The sequence below is a fragment of the Miniopterus schreibersii genome (assembly GCF_964146895.1).
Source record: "Miniopterus schreibersii genome assembly, chromosome: 1".
Classification (NCBI taxonomy): Eukaryota; Metazoa; Chordata; class Mammalia; order Chiroptera; family Miniopteridae; genus Miniopterus; species Miniopterus schreibersii.
Window position 1 is genome coordinate 143,730,248 of NC_138101.1, and position 18,079 is coordinate 143,748,326.

General features: G+C 56.8%; 1 protein-coding gene and 1 pseudogene across 3 annotated transcripts; both read left to right on the forward strand.

Annotated features, from left to right (window-relative positions):
- Positions 1–122: 122 nt before the first annotated feature.
- LOC308550199 (deoxyribonuclease-2-alpha pseudogene) lies at positions 123–2,744 on the forward strand (annotated as a pseudogene). Its single transcript has 2 exons — positions 123–177; positions 1,562–2,744. The product of its transcript is annotated as a deoxyribonuclease-2-alpha pseudogene (transcript).
- A 6,021-nt stretch (positions 2,745–8,765) lies between these two features.
- On the forward strand, positions 8,766–18,047 carry ITPKA (inositol-trisphosphate 3-kinase A). Of its 2 annotated transcripts, none has more exons than XM_081153856.1 (7): positions 8,766–9,298; positions 15,779–15,875; positions 15,946–16,162; positions 16,261–16,465; positions 16,693–16,746; positions 17,266–17,337; positions 17,451–18,047. In XM_081153856.1, exons 1-7 carry the CDS (start codon positions 8,810–8,812, stop codon positions 17,652–17,654), a joined length of 1,338 nt encoding a protein of 445 aa, XP_081009982.1. In that variant the 5' UTR covers positions 8,766–8,809; the 3' UTR covers positions 17,655–18,047. The 2 variants fall into 2 exon arrangements, with proteins under 2 accessions (XP_081009982.1, XP_081009981.1); XM_081153855.1 differs by having other exon boundaries at positions 8,769–9,298; positions 16,693–16,794.
- Positions 18,048–18,079: the final 32 nt, after the last annotated feature.

The following is an 18,079-nucleotide window of genomic DNA, read 5'->3' on the forward strand; positions in this document are numbered from 1 at the left end:
ATTTAGTCCAAGGATTGCATCCTGAGTGGCAACTCTCAAAGTCATGTTTTGAAAGTCCAAGAGAGCCTCGCCTCTCTTTTGCTTTGTTTCTCACCTTTCTCTTAGTCCTGCATGCCCCCAAAATGAAAGTGGCTGTTTTCAGCTCTTCAGCAGCCTGGTTCCCCAGAAGCCTCTCTGGTATGGCAGTTGTCTAGTACCAGGGCTGCCTCCAATTGGCCTGATTTACTTCCTACCTTGGAAGATACACCAAGCTTTAACAGAGCTAGGTAGGCTCCTGATACACTGCCTAACCCTAGTGAGTGTCTGGTCTGTCCAGCTTTCAGATGGCCTAGTAGCAGTTCCTTTGCTATCCAGTTTTCTTGTGAAGGGGGAAGCCAAGGCATTGGGTGTGACCCTGGAGGAAATACTGATAACCTTCCCTCATGCCCCAAAGCTAGGAAGATCTGCGAGGGCCCACACCCACTGCCTGAGGCTAGGCTGTGTCTCAGACCTTTCTGACCTGTTTTAACTAGGAAGCAAGGTCTTCCCCTTCAGAGATGGAAAGGTGGGAGGTGACAATCACAATTGTAGGAGCCCAGCCCAAGCCTGCCTCTAGTGTTGGGAGAGATAGGTCACAGGGGTTCACCCCACAACTGTGTCCAATGAGGTTTTCTCCAACTACCTATCACTCCAGATACCTGACTGTTGGGAGTAGTGGGCTCCCTGGGTCCTAGAGAGCAGGGATTTGAGCAGAGGACAGCCTAGTCCATTCGTCTCCCATCTGGTGCTGTGGAACAGCCACATGCTGCCTAGCTCGCTTACTGGGGCGGGCACAAGAGAGCTGACCACTGAGGACAGAGGGATGCAGAGGGGAGAGGGGTGCAGGGTTGGTCAACCTCATCTTCCAGAGTTCCGACTGGGCTTGGCTTTCCTTGAGTAATCCTGAGTGGCAGTGTCCATCAGCTCTCCAGAGCAGGGAAGCCACTGGCTGACCCCCAGCTCAGATTCTTTGTGTAAGTGACTTCCCCAGCCGCAACCTGCCTTCTCAGCAAAGTTCCCCAAGCCAGCCCCAGTGCTGGCTGAGCAGAACCTAGAAATGGAGTTTCTTGGCCCTGTGCAGAGGCTTAGCAAAGGCACATCTAGGGCTTTCAGCCAGTGCTCTGGACCCAAGGGAGAGCCAAGAGCCACAAGGCTTGTGGGTGCAGGGTTCATATCCCAGGTCTGCCACTTACCACCTAGGGCTGAGCTAGTTAACTCCTCTAGGACAAAAGAGTTCCTGTATTGCCTGACCGGGTGTGGCTCAGAGATTGAGCATCAACCTAGGATCCAGGAAATCGAGATTCGATTCCCAGTCAGGGCACAGGCCTGGGTTGCGAGCTCGATCCTCAGGTAGGGAAATGCAGGAGGCAGCCTATCAATGACCCTCTGTCATAGTTGATGTTTCTCTCTCTCTCTCCCCCTGCTCTCTGAAATCAATAAAGATATGTATATATTTTTTTAAAAAGTTCCTGTATTTAATATTAGATCTGTCAGAAAGTCACCAAGGACTGAGCCTGGCCCAACTCGTGATCCGGCACCCCAGGGTCCCAACACAGAATCCTTGACTCCAGCCCCCTGGCCGCGCTGAACTGCCTGCTCCTGGCCGTGTTGCTGTGGGTCCCTACAGGGACCCTGACCTGCTATGGGGACTCGGGGCAGCCTGTGGACTGGTCGTCGTCTCCAAGCTGCTGCCAGCCCACAGCAGACCCGGGTCTGGGGCTCAGACGGGGCTGCGGTATAAGTACTTGGATGAGGGCTCAGAGGGCTGGCCCAAGGGCGCGGGGTCCATCAACAGCTTGGAGGGAGCTGTAGGCTGCAGCTTGCTGCCACTGTGCCACTGTACCGCTGTACCAGACCAGCCAGCTCGCCTTCCTACTTTACAATGACCAGCCGCCTAATAACTAGGGACTCAGAGCTCTTCCAGCCGAGGGCACACAAAGGGTGTGCTGTTTCTGGATAAAGAAGGGGGCTTCTGGCTGATCCACAGTGTTCCCAGGTTCCCTCCACGTGCTGCATACAGCTGGCCTCCTAATACCCACAAATATGAGCAAGACCCTGCTCTGTATGTCTTTTCCCTTCAACCAATTCTCAAAGATTGGCAGACAACTGGACTACACCTACCCAAATGTGTACGCCCACAAACTGGAAGGGATCTTCATCAAGAAATTATCTGACCTGGGTGAGGTGGTCAAGGGCCACCATGTTCACCACAGACCCTGGAACAGCAGTGTAACACTCAAATCAAAGGCAGGGACCACCTTCCAGAGCTTTGCCAAAGTTGGAAAGTTTGGAGATGACCTATACTCTGACTGGTTGGCGGAAGCCCTTGGCAGCAATCTGCAGGTCCAGTTCTGGCAACACTCTCCTGGCATCCTGTTCTCCAGCTGCTCCGGGGTCCAGCAAATGCTGGACGGTGACCCAGATAGCCTTCCCTGGGCCAGCTGGGCCCACCTTCAGTGCCACAGATCACTACTCCAAGAGATGTGTAGCCAGCCCCAGAAGGGCCCTGGGCCTGTGTGGGTGAAATGAATCACAACTGTAGAGAGGAGTTTCGAGGTGGGGGCATATTGTGTGCCCAGCTGTCTGCCCTCTTGAAGGCCTTGCAGCCTCTGGTGAAGGCCTGGGAGTCCTGTGGTAGAAGAGCAGTACCTTGTCTCCAGAAAACCCAGCAGAGCATGCAAGAGCTAAGGCTTAAGAGCCACTTTGGACTTCAGTTTACATCCTAGTTTAGTCCCTTCCTTATTGTGTGACCTTAACTATGCGCCTTAACCTGTGATTCAGTCTACCCATCTGCAAAATGAGAACCACAACGCTTGACTCAGAATTTGTGAGGAATAAAAGGAAGCTGGTAAAAAGAATTATAATAGATCTGTCAGAATCATGTTAAAGATTAAATGTTCCTTCCCCCAGTAAGGGTTCAATAAATGCTGTTGTTAGTGAGAGCTGAGGCTGCTGGGCTTCGGAAGAGAGACAGACTGTCCAGGCCAGAGGCAGGCCCCAGGATAGAGGGAGGGAGCTGCCTGGCGAGGGAGGGGTCTGAAACCGCAGAACAGCCAACAGCCCCAGTGAGGTGGGGTGGTGCAGAGGCCAAGATCAGAAGCTGGAGCGCTCAGACCAGACTCCTGGCAGCCCCTACATGGGGTAGGGTTAAGGGGGCAAGAAACTCCTCTAGGTTGAGGTTCAGACAGGTGGCTGCTGGGGCTGGCCTGGGAAACAGTCCAGAGACGCAGAGCTGCCCTCCCTCCCTCAACACACACCCTTTACAGATGGTGGGTCTTAAAGCATTGTCCAGATCTCAGCCTTCAGCCGCTCAGAAGGCTGCCACCTCGCCACAGCCCAGCAGGCTCAGAAAGATTGTGAGGCCTGGCCTTCTCCCCACCACCAAGAGTAATTAAAACAGAAAAACTACAAAACTGGACAATAAGTGTAAAAAAGTCCAACGAGGTCCTGATTCTTCCCATAATGACTACTTCAGTACCTTCTTCAAAGTACCAGATTCTTGTTTTTTAAAAGTTTTTGTAAGAGCCCAGCTGGGCGTGGCTCAGCGGTTGAGCATCGACCTAGGATCCAGGCGATCAGGGTTCAATTTCCGGTGGGGGCACATGCCCGGGTTGCGGGCTGCAGCTGATCAATGACTCTCTCATCACTGATGTTTCTATCTCTCTCTCTTTCCCTCTCCCTTCCTCTTTCTGAAATCAATAAAGATATATTTAAAACAAAAACATTTTTATAAGAGCTTATGTGAGCCAAAACTGATCATCGCTGGGAAGCAAGATCTCAAATGCTCCAATACCAGAGTCTTTAAAAAAAAAAAAATCCCTCTTTTAGCTGTCCATGGCGCTGCTTTACTAATCGCGTACAGAGACCGCATCTTGCGGCCACACTCCTGGAATGCACTGGTCTATCTCCATCGATTTTCCCTGAAGGACTCCTCCTCGCTCTGCAGTGCACAGCCAAAAGGTCACCTCCTCCGGGAAGCCTTCCCTGATCTCCCCCTCCCACTCGGGTTTGGAAGCACCTCCCGCCGGCTTTCCCTAGCGCGGCGCTCACGAAGCTATACTCTTATTGAGTCTCCACCCCAAGCCTGGAAGCTACTTGTATTGCCGAATTAATCTCCGTAGCTCCAGCACCCAGCGCTGCCTGGCACTTAGTTAACGCGCAGTAAACGTGGTGGAGGGAACGGGTGCGCAGGCGGACGTCCAGCCGCAGGCGGTGCGGCGTTTGGAGGACCCGACCTCTCGCCTCCCATCTTGCCCTCGGACCACAGCGCACTCGGGGTGAGACCCGGCGGCACCGACACCGCCCGCAATAGAAACCCAGGCTGCCCGTCCTTTGGGTTCGACCCAAGGCCGCGAGAAACGCGGCTGCTGTGGATGGAAGCGGCCGGCTACCCGGCTGGTGTGCGGCGGCCCCGACGGCCCCGATGGGGCCCTAGGAGCCCACAGCCTCCGCCCCTGTTCGCCCCCCGGCGGCTCGGCTCCCGGCCGCCCGCACGGGCACGCGCCTGCGTCTCTGGGCGTGGAGCCGGGCCGGGCGCGCGCCCGCGGCCTCGCTGTGGGAGGAGAGGCCTCAGCTTCCAGAAGCGCTCCCCGGGGGCCGACCTGAGTCTCTGTGGACTCTGTGGCTGCGCACCCGCACCCGGGGTGGAGGCCCCGCTGGCAGGCAGAGACGTCACCCATTGAATTAGGGGCTGCGCCCAGCCCACCCCCGCCCCTTCCCCCGCGGTTACAAGATGGGGAGCATGGGAGACGGAGGCCTAACGCACCCCGGGCCTTAGAGCCGCTGCTTCCACAGACACCAGCGGCCACGTCGCTGACCAAGGCACTTGGCCACTGGGAGAGATGCTGCGAGTTCTGAAGAGAGAAGAGGGAACCACAGGAACACAGGCTCCAGGGAGGGATGGGAAACCTTGTTTCTGAAACGTGTCAGGAGAGAAAATGTTCTTGTTGCGCATACACAGGCGTGGTGACACATTTTGTTCGTTTTAAAGGAGAGTTATTCAGAAGGCAGAGGGTCAGCGACAGCTGCTAGAACTCTAGCCCTGCTAAACTATCCTAGCACCTAATTCCAGACTATTCCCACGAAATCTATCAATTAAGGGAACAGAGATGGATGGCATGGGGAGCAGGACAAACCCAGAGCAAAGGGTCTGGGATTGTCAGTTGAAGATAGCCATTAGCTCCCTCTCCCAGGAGGAAGACTTCCAATTCTTCCCCATCCTCAAGAGTCCACTGGGCCCTGGCTCTGGCCAGCCCTCCAGCACCCTCTCTAGTATGCTCTCAACAGAGAAGGGCATCTGACTGACCAGGGGTGGCGAACCGTTTGCATGAAGCGGCTGAAAGACCAAAGTCTCACGGACTGCCCCTTGGCAGCCATTTGGCATCTTGGAGCTTGTTTTCTGGTTGGTCCTTTCTGGTTTCCTTCCTCCAGAAGACAATATAAAATGATACGCTGCCACTCCTAGTAAGGAGGCAGTCTTCACCGGAGTTACTCATTCCCGTATCCCTTTTACCTAGTACAGTGCCTGGCTTATAGCAGCTGTTCAATGGAAGTTTGTTTGCTCTGTGAGTAACTGAATGAATCACAGGTATTGTCACAGAATATTGGAACCTTGGAGTTAGAAAGTCCTTTGGAGGATACCAAGCCCCACAGAGCATGTCTGGGAGTAGTTGACTAGGGTGAGGCCCTGCACCACCTGGTCTAGAGTAACATTTCTTGCCCACTCCCAACACACACACACACGCACACACACACACACACACACACCATAAAGGCTTTGCTCTCTCTAGAAAGGACTTCAAGTCTCCTCAAAGCAACAGATGATCCATTCAGGAGCACTGGTCAGGTCAAAGGCTGTGCTCCATCCTTTCTCCCCCAGTTGAGAGGTCCTGCCTATGGGTCTTAGGAAACAGAAACTGGCACTGCCTGGCAAGGGATGGTGAGAAGTGACCTTGCTTCTGTCCCTGGGGCCACTGGTGCTGCCCTGAGGTAGGGTAGAGAAGGGGCAGCGCCAAATCAGGAAGGCTGGCCAATAACACCAAGATCCCAGGAACCCCTCACCTCACATACCCCATTTTCCCACCTTTTGTGCCCCAGGTTGTTACCCCTAGGAGGGTATAGCCCTCAGACCTGATAAATCCTGAAGTCCATGGAGAGGCATGGAAACTCAGACACCCCAGAATGCAGGCTTCTAGGGTTCAGAAGGATCCCTAAACTGAGATGCCACAAGAAGAAGAAAGATCAGTTCTTCCCTCAGACATGCTGGCCATGTTGGTAAGGCAGAGGAACTCCCGTGGCCTATCTCAGATCAGCCACCTAATGACCATCAAAACCTTGAAACATTCTTTTATGCCTCCATTTCTCCATTTTTTTGCAGTACAGAGGCCATTCCTCCACCTCCACAGTAGTCTGATTTTCTCTATATCCCTCTCCTACATCCATCTACTCATGACCGCAATGGCTGGGGTAACTGAGGCACAAAGACAAGATGCCAGGATTTGAAAGGTCATTCTTGGCTCAATTAAGAAGACATGAGAGCCCCTTGACTTTGTCCCACAACTATATTGGGACCCCCAGGCCCTGCTCCAATATATATTCCCTTTATGCTTTCTGCCTGTGGTTAGGTGGAAGCAGACCCTGCTTTCATTGTATAAGGTAAAAACTAAACTACCAGATGTTAATGAAAGATTTGGAACACAGCACAGGAATAGAAGTCAGGGAAGTCCAGATACACTCTGGATTTTCCACCAACTAGCTGTGTGACCTTATACAACTGCCTTAACCCCTTTGTTACTTCTCCTGTATTGTGAGGATAGGATACATCTAAAGGCCCCTCCCACTCTAAAAGTCTGTGAAATTAGCGGTCATTTCAAAACCCATTCCCAGGTTTGCCCTTACCTTTCCAGTGAGGGACACTTGGGCAGGTATGGGCAAAGAGCTCTTCTTTGATTACTGACCCTTGGGCAAGTACCTGATACCAGAAGAAAAGAAATTGCCCCTGAGTTTTCTCTTGGCAGCGGGACAGAGACCCAGTTCCCACCCTGCTTGTGCCTTCAACATTGCCCACACATTGACTGGCACAGTGCCTATCTTTCCAATTCTGGCAGGTCCTTGCTGACTCCCTGTGCTGTGTTTGTCCCCAGTACCCACTCTGAGGGAAGTACCTTTCCGGCTCCCACCACAGGCCAGGGCAGCTCCAAAGGAGGGAAAAAAGTGAGTGCAGGAGACATGGGTGTTTCTGGGCCTTCAAGCCCTAGAGTACACCCCTCACACAGACACCCAGGCTCCTCCAGACCTCTGTGCCTCAGAAGACATAGCTATGTGATTTCCCAGATTCTCCACAGAGGACTCAATATTCAAACTCCTGTATTTCCTTCTCTCTCTCTCACTCCACTTCCCCTTCCTCCTTCCCCACCCACTCCATCAGTTCCCCCAGGATCTTCTCCTTTCTTCTTTGCTGAAGGTTCCAGTTCTCTCTCTGAACCCTCCTTTTCTCTCCTCCAGGGCCATCCTTGAGTCCTGGCTGAAGGGACATAAGGAAAGGAAAGCTCCTTCTCTGGGCCACCAGCATCAGAGGCAATCCTTCTGGGACACTGTCCCCACAGGGCCCCCAACAATTCCTAGGCACCAGGCACCTGATAAGGGATTCTCACTTGTGGCATTTGGGGGAAGACAGGAAATGCTGTGAAACACTGAATTCTACTCAAAGCAGCCTTGCAGTTCCATTAACCACTAACATGTGAAGTAGCCAAAGACACCCCAATGATGCCACTGAAGAGCACGTCGCAGTGTCACAGCCCCAACTCTGGGTCAGGTGAGGTTTTTCTAATTACATTTAGAGTGTGGGGAACCTGAGATAGGCTATTTCTACCACCCACACTAAAATTAGTCTAACGTTTTCGAGATTTCATATCTTTCATTGTATTTTATTCTCACAGCAAACCTGTGATGTGGAGGGTAACCTTGGGGAGGAGAATCAGCAGTTCAAGGAGAGGAAATGACCTGCTTACAGTCGCACAGCGGACTCCAAGCCCCAAACTACAAAAGGAAAGGGGAAAGAGGGGCTCAGCCCCCATCAGCCTGCGACCAGGTGGGCTGCCCAGGACTCTGCCCCGACACACGGAGAGGTCCAGGCCCCAGCCCTGGCCCCGGCCTTGTTCTCTGCCTGCTGGGCAGTGGGGACTTTGAGGAGAGAAGTCTCAGCTGTTCCTGGGACGGTGTCCCCACTTGGGCGCACGCCCTGGGGTGAGGCTTGTTTGGAAAGCCAATGGCCTTGAACTCTGTGCTGAAGGGGCACTGGGCGGAGAAAAGCCCCGAAGACCGGATGGAAGGAACGCGGAAAGGAGCCCGAGGGACTGGGTGGGAGCGCGGGAGAAAGACCAGCCCCTCCCCTGCGGGGCCAGAGACCCGGCGCCGCGGGGAGGAATCCTCCCGGCTCGGAGCCAGGGAAGGCTGCGGGACTCGGAGGTGCAGCGGCCCCTCCCGGCTCCTCGAGGACGGGCCCAGGGAGCACGCGAGGACCAGGCCCTGGCTTTCCGTGCACGCTGCCTGGGCTTCCCGGACACCGGGAGCGGCGACAGGGAGCCTGCTCCGCCCCGCAGGGGCCCTCGGAGGCCCGCGCTTTCTCTGAAAGTGAAAGAAGTGGGCGGGGGGCGCGGCCGAGGCGGGGCGCGGCGGGCGGGCGGCGGCGCAGGCTCCGCCTCGGGGCAGTCTCGAGCCCGGGGCGCCGAGCGGCTCCAGTCCCCGCCGCGTCGCGGGCTGGTGGGCTCCGCTGAGGCTCCTGTGCCGGGAAATGACCCTGCCCGGGGGCCCGACGGGCATGGCGCGGCCCGGAGGCGCGGGGCCGTGCAGCCCCGGGCTGGAGCGGGCCCCGCGCCGGAGTGTCGGGGAGCTGCGCCTGCTTTTCGAGGCGCGCTGCGCCGCGGTCGCCGCCGCCGCCGCCGCAGGGGAGCCCCGGGCCCGCGGTGCCAAGCGGCGTGGGGGACAAGTCCCCAACGGGCTCCCGCGGGCTCCCCCTGCCCCGGTGATCCCGCAGCTGACTGTGACAGCCGAGGAGCCGGACGTCCCCCCGGCCAGCCCCGGGCCGCCCGAGCCGGAGGGCGGCTGGCTCCCGGCCGTGGGCTCGTCGCACCTGCAGCAGCCGCGCCGCCTCTCCACCTCGTCGCTCTCCTCCACTGGCTCCTCGTCGCTGCCCGAGGACTCGGAGGACGACCTGCTGAGCGACAGCGAGAGCCGGAGCCGCGGCAACGTGCAGCTGGAAGCCGGCGAGGACGTGGGTCAGGTACGGCCTCGGGGGCGGGGCCAGCGCGGGGCCCGGGGCCGCACGCTGCGGACCCAGCTCCGAGCTCTCTGAGGTCCGACTCCTGCCTCAGTCCCCTCCGCCGAGGGTCTTATTCTCACTGCCCAGCGGGCCTAGGGGTCGGAGGGCGGGGCCGGGCGGACCTCTCGCCTCGGCAGTTTTTACCGGGGTCCCCCTGCAGGGTCGCGGCCCGCGCCCTGGGGCGTCTAAGAAGGCGAGTGAGGAGGAGCCTGCGCCCGGCCGAGGGGACCGGGTGCGGTGGGGAGCAGGGGGTCGTGACCTGCGGACTGCGAGGTGGGCTTGAGGATCGGAGGGGTTGGCACTGCCCCGCTAACTCTCGGGGAGAGAGGGGCGCGTGAGTCTCGCAATCCGGCCGCCCCCTCTCCCGCGCCGCGGCCCCACCCCCGCCGTTGCCACGGTTTCCCTCTCCTGAGTGGGAGTGGAGCCGCGCTCCAGGCTCAGCTCGGGAACCGCCGCCGTCTGCTCCCCGAGCCCGCACGAGGCGTGGACGCGGGGAAGGGAGGAGCGCAGGGCTGGGAGCCCTGGCAGGGAGCGGAACGCCGCCCTCCTCGGTTTACTGCAACTGATTAGGGCCGGGGGAGGGTAAACTGAGGCTGAAAGGGCGTGATCAGTTTGTTAATCTCCGACTCTGGTGTCGGAGGCCTGGTTTGACCCCCGAATAACGCAGGCCAGGGTGTGGCGAAGTCATTCCCGGTGCCTGCCTCTTAGGGGTGTGCCGCGCCCGGGAGAGCCGTCCCGTGCCCCTTGTTTAAACGGAGGCCAAATACTTTAAATAACTCCCCATGGCCAGTGCTAAGGAGTTGCTCTAGATCCACGTTATGCAAGTGCCCCAGGAGCTGAGGGAGAGGCGAACGAAAGGCGCCCCGCGGGCTCCGGCGGCTCCGGCCTTCCCAGCGGGGCGGCGGGAGCGGCGCGCGCTCGCCGGGGTTGCGGGGGAGCCGCGGGGAGAGCGCTGGGCGCGGCCCCCGCCTGCTGAACCCCGGCTCCGCCGCGCGCTACGATTGGACGAGGCGGGGAGACACTGTAACGACTTGCAGTGGATCCGTGACTCAGTTACCCCGTGAGACTTACATTACCCAGAGGGTGGCATGGTTTGTGACACCGAAGAAAAAAAAGTCTCAGAATAGGAACACACCCCGCCGCCAGGTGTAGGGTGCGGGGAGTCCCTCTCTCCTCTCCCGGGAGTAAGGATGCCCCTGACCCACGATCGTTCCCAGTGCAACCCTGGCCCACGTAGGGAGGCGGGTGCCACCCACGGGGTGGAATTTCCAAGGGGGTGGAATGTGGGGCAGTGGGAGGTCTCCTCCCTCTCTGCCTCCTCGATGAATCCGGAGCAGTATCTGGGTCCACGGCTCCCCCGCTCAAATCTCTGACAACCGAGAGGCGGGCGCAGGAGGAGGGGCGCCCCGACGGCAGCCCCCGGCTTCCCTCTAACGCCCGTGGGTGGAGGAGGTCCGGCGGCCCAAGCCTGTGCGCAACCTAGGCGGCCCGGCGGGGGTCAACTCCAGGGACAGTCGCCGCTGTGCCCCGGTCGTCTCTGGCCCTTCGGCCCGCCTCCCCCACCCTGGGCCTCGCCGTCTCCCACATGGTCAGGAGCTGGAGCAGATGGCCTCCTGAAGGCCCTTCCAAGGCTCCAAGGCTGCGTCTCTCAGGCCTTCCCAACCCCCAGCCGCCGGGGCCTCCCCGAAGGCAAACAGCCACGGCGGCGGCAGATAAGCCCGGGACTGTTGACAGAGGCCGCCTGCGTCCGCGTGGAAGGGCTCGGCGCGGACTTTGCCTCGCGCCGGTCCGGGCTCGGGAGCGGCACAGCGCCCGCCCAGGCTGCCTTCAGGGCTCCCCCAGGCAGGAAGCAGAGCCCGTGGGCTGCCTGACCGTTACGATGCGCCTGGGAGAAGGGCACTGCGGTGGCACCCAGGAGCTGCCGGGTCGCCGGCCCTCTACACTCCGGCCTGAGCAGATAACGGAATAGCCAGAGCAGAAGGAGGCCAGGGGAAGCTCTGCCTTGCCTCTGCCAGGCACATACGACCTTCCCTTTCTCCTAAGAGCCCCCAACAGCCTGCCAGGAGCCTTGCTTCCCACAGGGCAGTTGGGGCTGGACAGCCTGCCTCCCTCCCTGGGCCTTTCCTTTAGTACAAGGAAAAGTCATGGGCAAGGGGAAACCCATACAGGTAGGGGAAGGGGTGGGGGTGGGAGCCTATCCCCAAGGACAGCTGGCATGACTGTACCTTAGGCCTTGCCTGCCTCTTAAAACAATTTTGGGTGTTGCTCTAGCAGAAGAGAGGGTGTTTGGCTCCTGTTCATTTGGTTCTCTCAGTGCTCCGGGATGGGTAAGGAGACCTGGATGCCATCCTGTCCTGGACCCAGAACTCCCATACTTCACTTTTCACTAATTATAGAGCAGAATTTAGGTTAACCGACTTCCTTTTTAAAAAGTAAACGCCCTGGGGAGGGTGAAGTCGTGGGTCACTAATACCTTAGTGCAAATGATTTTATAAATTTAAACTGATTGCTTTCACCACCACCACCATCTCCACCACCACCACCACAGGGAGTGCTAGTTTGACAGGGCAATGGGAACACGGGGAGGGGGTTGGGCTGGTAGAGTTTCAGCCTGGGGCTGGATGGCTGGAGGGAGGGAGTGGGAGTCAGCAACCATGGGGATGAGCACCAAAGGCAGAGCAAAGGGTCCATTCTGGCAGAAGATACACTGAGTATCTGATGTGATATAAAAAGCAGGAGTCCTCGGGGCTTCCAAATGGAGCTTAGATAAAGAAGAGTCAGAAGCTAGTGTCTAGCCAAGCTGTGCCCAGAGAGAGATGCTCCTAGTTCAGCCCTAGGGGTGAGGAATTATCATAGGGTCTACCTGTGACTTTGTTAAAGACATGGGTCAGCTCTCCTGGGCTTTTTGCCCTAAGATGCTCAGGTAGCCTGTGGCTGTGAGTTGGTTTTCCAGACTTATGTAGCGAGTAGGCTGGGCCAGAGGATGGGGTTTTGGCCCTCTTTTCAGGTAGATTTCACTTTGTAACATAATAAATCTGCTTTCTGAGATCCATACAATAAAAGCCTAACCTGCTCAAAATATCTTCCCTGCTGTTGTTTATGTGCCCAAGTCATCCATCACCCACCCACCAAAGAATGTTTCTCCAGGAGCCTTTTTGGACACATGCACCTTTTTTTTTTTAAGCCCTCACCATTTTTATTGATTTTTTGAGAGAGAGAGAATGAAAGAGAGAAACATTGATGTGAGTGAGAAACATCTATCAGTTGCCTCCCACGTGCACCCACGATGGGTGATTGAACCACAACCTATGTGCCCTGACCGGGAATCGAACCCACAACCTTTTGGTGTATGGGATGATGCTCCAACCAATTGAGCCACCAGGCCTGGGCGGACACATGCATCTTTATATGCATTATGTCCACTGGGGGAGGTAGCACCCTGAGTTCCACGATACTTGTATCAACTCCTTCCATGTTTGACCATATCCATTACTGGCAGGGGAGCTAAACCCCGTCATACCAACCTCAGGAGGTGGCTGGGAGGGCTCAGATGACATAATGCTATGAAAGCCCTTTTAACCTGCATGGCTGGACCGCGCCTCAGTCTTTGCTGCTCTCAGCTGACATGATCCTCTCAAAATTGGGGTTGGGAGGGTAGGTGATGACCCATTTTGCATCATCTTGGGAGGCAGTTGATGCTGTGCTGTCACATACCAACCAAGTGGCAGTAACCCGGGCCTGCAGGTGCTAAATCCCCTTCTACCAGGTCTACCTCTAACTTCAGCCCCACTCACTGCTCCCACATGATCCCAGAAGAAAGAATGATGCAGTTCTCCCATCTTGCTTGACCCAAGGCTGATTCCCTCTTCCACTGGGGTGGCTACAGAAACAGGTGTACCCTCTGATTAACTACATTCTGGTCTCACTGTGTCCCACATTCTGCCAGTAGGCCCCTAAAGCTGTCTGAAAGCCCTACCATTAAATCCATTCCTTTGCATGAAGGCAAAGGTGTCCAGCCAACAGAGAGGGGTCCCCAGGCAGATCTCAGTGTTTCCCCAGAGATCAAAGCACACCACTTTGTTGCTGCAAATTGCTTCACCAAGTACAATGCTCTTTCTCATGTGGAGGTCCCATTTGACCCTCAAAGGGGATCAGGGTGATAAGATGGACTTTGGAATCTGCTGGGGCAATTGGAACATAGGGAAGGGTTTGGACTGGTAAATAGCTTAAAACAGGGACTGGGAGGCTGGAGGCAGGAAGTGAGGGCATGCCTTGATTTCTTTCTGTAAAATGCCAGTAATGCCTCCACCTCATGCACTTGCTGTCCATGTGCATCATCATTATCATGATTCTCAAAATGAGAGTGGGAGAAGAGGGTATAGGGTGGTGCTGCTGAATACATCTTCCCAGAATTTTATTTGAGGATTTGGAGGTGGGAGAGTTTTATAATAAAACTTGGGTTATTATGCAGCATAATGCAAGCCTTGTATGTATTTAAAGAGTGAAAAAAAGGAGTTTTGAAAGAGCTGTCATGCTTTTAGTGGGCTGCTTCTGGCTACACCCCTAGATCCCTGGGGGTTGGACACGTGATCACACCCCAGTGTGCCATGTAGGGACTGCAGTAGGAAAGCAGGAGCAATGCTGTCTTGTGGAGGTTGAGAAGTGCCTGGCATGCAGTAGGCGGTCAGTAAATGGTGGCTTGTGTTATGGCAGCAGCTATGTATTCCCAGAAGAAACAGGCTCACAACAGATGAAGTTCCCGCTGGACTCACTCAGCTAGGAAGTGACAGAGCCTGGACTGGAACCAACTCCTGACTCCCCATCCAGCGCCCTGTCACTAACCCCCATCTCCTCCACATGGGAGAGGGCTTAATGGTCAGCAGCCTTCCCCTATTTAGGCCACTACCCCAGCTCTCCCTCTCCCTCTTATAACTCCCGCTGTCAGGGAGGCTGGATTCCTGGGTTCCAGCCCTGTGGGGGGCACACATGTGTAACTCCTCTAAAATCAGGCACCCTGGGAGAAGGCAAAAGACAGGATGAGCAAACCTGTGTACTACAAACCTGTAGACATAGGAAGAATGGGTTTGGGGTGAGAAGAGGAAAGGTCCAGAGTATGAGATGCCCTCAGGATTGGGTGGAGGCAGAAGCAGTGGTCATGAGGCATGAGGTACACCAAAATCTACATTTCCCTCCCAGTTTCATTGAAGATGACAGGCCCTCAGCTCTGCATCCCATTTTCAAAGCTCAGGTTTCTAGGTCCAGATTAGGACCAAGGGTGCCCTGGGTCTTGCCAGCTGGTGAGGAGTGATGTGGCATCGAGGGATAGCAGACGATTTTGGGAAACCCCAAGCCATTCTTTCTTCAGATCTCGCCAGGCTGTCCTCCCTGCCCTGGGCCTTTGTAAAGGTTTGTTTCTATGACTGTCTCCCCAAATGAGAGGAACCTATGGTCCCAAAGTGGATGAATCCACAATCTACATTTGGTTGTGCTTTTCTCTTTCCCCTCTTCTTCCCCCACAGGCGTGCATCTCCTAAACTCTAAGGGACCCCATGAGATTTGCAACCAGGGGAGCAGTGGGCAACAGCAGCTTGTCCTGGGTTAACCTCCTGTATCTGCCCCCAAGGCTGCTTTTCTCTGGCTCTCCAGTGAGCTGACAGCAGCCCACCTTGGCTTATTTCTCCTCCATAACATTTCTAGTGAACCAAAGCAGCCCTGCCTTGTCTCTCTCCCATTGCTTCTTCTATTCTATGCCCTCCCTTGTTTCACTGTCCCCAGCTTTAATAAATGTACACTCAAAATAAATTTAAAAACAATCCAGATTTGTCCAGCTTCTGCTTCATGCCAAGAAATGAGGTTGGAGGAGAGTTTGTCACAATCAAGCCTCATATACTACTCACAACAACCCAGTGAGAGCAGTTATTTCCCCATTTTACAGATGAAGAAACTGATGCTCAGGGGCTTGTTTCTCAGGCCCCAAAATATCCTGAGGCATTGGTAAAAATGCAAATTTTTGGTCCCAACCCAGACCTACTCAGAATTTCCCTGTGGTAAACCCAAGAATCTGCATTTTTTAACAAGGGTGGTCATCAGGTGATTCTCACATTCACAAAAGTTCTAAAGCTTCAACGACCTAGCAGTTTAGTAACCTGACCGCCCAGCTTTTGAGCTGCAGAACTGGGGTACAAACCTGAGCCTTCTCACGCCAAGTCCAGGGCTCTTTTCAGCACAATCGAGGAGCTGGATATCCGTCACCACCCTGTGTGTCTCAGTGTCACCACACAGGCGCACGATAAACTTACCGAGAGAACAAATGAATGAATCCTCGGGCCCTACCTGCTGGCCGTGGGGCGGGGCGGGCCGAGTCCCTGTCCTGAGGAGGGAGGGTTTATGCATTGGCCAGACGGACGCTGGACATGCAGGCCCGGACCGTGTTGCTTTCAGAAAAGCCACTGGCAGAAGATCCGGACCATGGTGAATCTGCCTGTCATGAGCCCTTTCAAGAAGCGCTACTCCTGGGTGCAGCTGGCCGGGCACACGGGTGAGCACGGGCGGCGCGGGTGGGGCGGGTGAGGGAGGGAGAGGCAGAGTTAACTGGTGCCCGTCTGCAGGGAGTTTCAAGGCGGCGGGCACCAGCGGGCTGATCCTGAAGCGCAGCTCGGAGCCCGAGCGCTACTGCCTGTCGCGGCTGATGGCCGACGCGCTGCGGGGCTGCGTGCCCGCCTTCCACGGCGTGGTGGAGCGCGACGGCGAGAGCTACCTGCAGCTGCAGGACCTGCTCGACGGATTCGACGGCCCCTGCGTACTTGACTGCAAGATGGGCATCAGGTACGCGGGCCGGGCCGGGCGGGGCGGGGACCACCGGGCGGGGCCCAGGGCCGTGCCCGACCTGTCCCGGTGTGAGTCTGCCGCCTGCGCCTCCGTAGGACTTACCTGGAAGAGGAGCTGGCCAAGGCCCGCGAGCGGCCCAAGTTGCGGAAGGACATGTACAAGAAGATGCTGGCGGTGGACCCTGCGGCGCCCACGGAGGAGGAGCACGCGCAGCGCGCGGTCACCAAGCCGCGCTACATGCAGTGGCGAGAAGGCATCAGCTCCAGCACCACGCTAGGCTTCCGCATCGAGGGAATCAAGGTGGGCCAGGCTCGCTCTGCTTCGCACAGCCCCGCCCTTCCTCCACGCCAGCCCCACACCGCGGCGTTAAACCTGCCCGCTGCCCCCCCCCCCCCCCCATAAGCACCCTCTGGCGGCCGTCTCGCTGACTCTGGCCTCCAATGTCCAGGAGGTACCGCCGCTCTAACTGATCCTCTCCCCTCTGGCGGGTGCGGGGCCCCTGACACTTCCTGTCCCACCTCCTTAAGAAAGCCGACGGATCCTGCAGCACCGACTTCAAGACCACGCGAAGCCGGGAGCAGGTGACTCGGGTCTTCGAGGAATTCGTGCAGGGGGATGCGGAAGTGCTGGTGAGCGCCGGGCCCTCGAACCCTGAGCCGCTGGGGAGCCTGAAACCGAGGGAGGCCCCCAGGTCATCCTGTCTAGTGCATCGTTAGCATTTTTTTTTAAATCTTTATTGATTTCAGAGAGAGAGATAGAAACATCAATGATGAGAGAGTCGTCATCGATCGGTTGCCTCCTGCACGCCCCCGACTGCGGATCGAGCCCGCCACCCGGGCATGTGCCCTGACCGGGAATCGAACCCGGATCGCCTGGATCCTAGGTGGACGCTCAACCGCCGAGCCACGCCCGGCCGTGCGCACCCTGGCATTTTGTCACAGTTACGTTCCTTCCCGTTTGCTCTGCGCCACTCGAGGGCCTGTGTTTTCCCCCACGGTATTTACCAGACGGGCAGGCATCGTAACCCCCGATATTAGCAGAGGCTCTGTAAGTGTTTAGTTACCGCGCCCTCCTCTCCTCTCCTCTCCTGCCCTGTCCAGAGGAGGTACCTGAACCGCCTGCAGCAGATCCGGGACACCTTGGAGGTCTCCGAGTTCTTCAGGAGGCACGAGGTAAGAGGGGTGCCGTCAGGCTCCCGGCCCGTGGCCTGTGAGGGCTGCCCGGGAGGAGGGTGGGGTGCTTCTCGGGGGAGAGGGCGGTGGTCTGACGGCGCGGGGCTCGGCAGGTGATCGGCAGCTCCCTGCTCTTCGTGCACGACCACTGCCACCGCGCGGGCGTGTGGCTCATCGACTTCGGCAAGACCACGCCCCTCCCCGACGGCCAGACGCTGGACCATCGGAGGCCCTGGGAGGAGGGCAACCGCGAGGACGGCTATTTGCTGGGGCTGGACAATCTCATTGGCATCCTGGCCAGCCTGGCCCAGAGATGAGGCTAGGCCCCTGCCCTCGCACAGACCGACTGGTCTGACAGACGGACCCGCGGCTTTGTCCCCGCTGTGCATGCTGGGAAGAGACAAACAAACCCAGAGGTTGGGGCGGTTCACAGGGTCCTGGAGGGCCAGGTGCCAACCACTAAGGGACGCCCTGCACGCACCAAGGCTGTTCCCTGTACAAACCCAAGCGGTCCCAGAGCCAATGACACTAATTTAAGGGGGGAAGACTGTGACAATGGGCTTCTTCCTCAGCCTAGCTCTTCTGAGGGCGCTCTGTACTTCTCCAGAGAGGCCAGATAATGAATTTTATTTCGCAGGCACTAGATCTATTGATCTAACCTCCCACACTACAAAGGACTCTCCTCCACAATAAAACTCAAACACACCAGCTTTGGTGACTCAGGCTTCATCTTCCCCCTCCT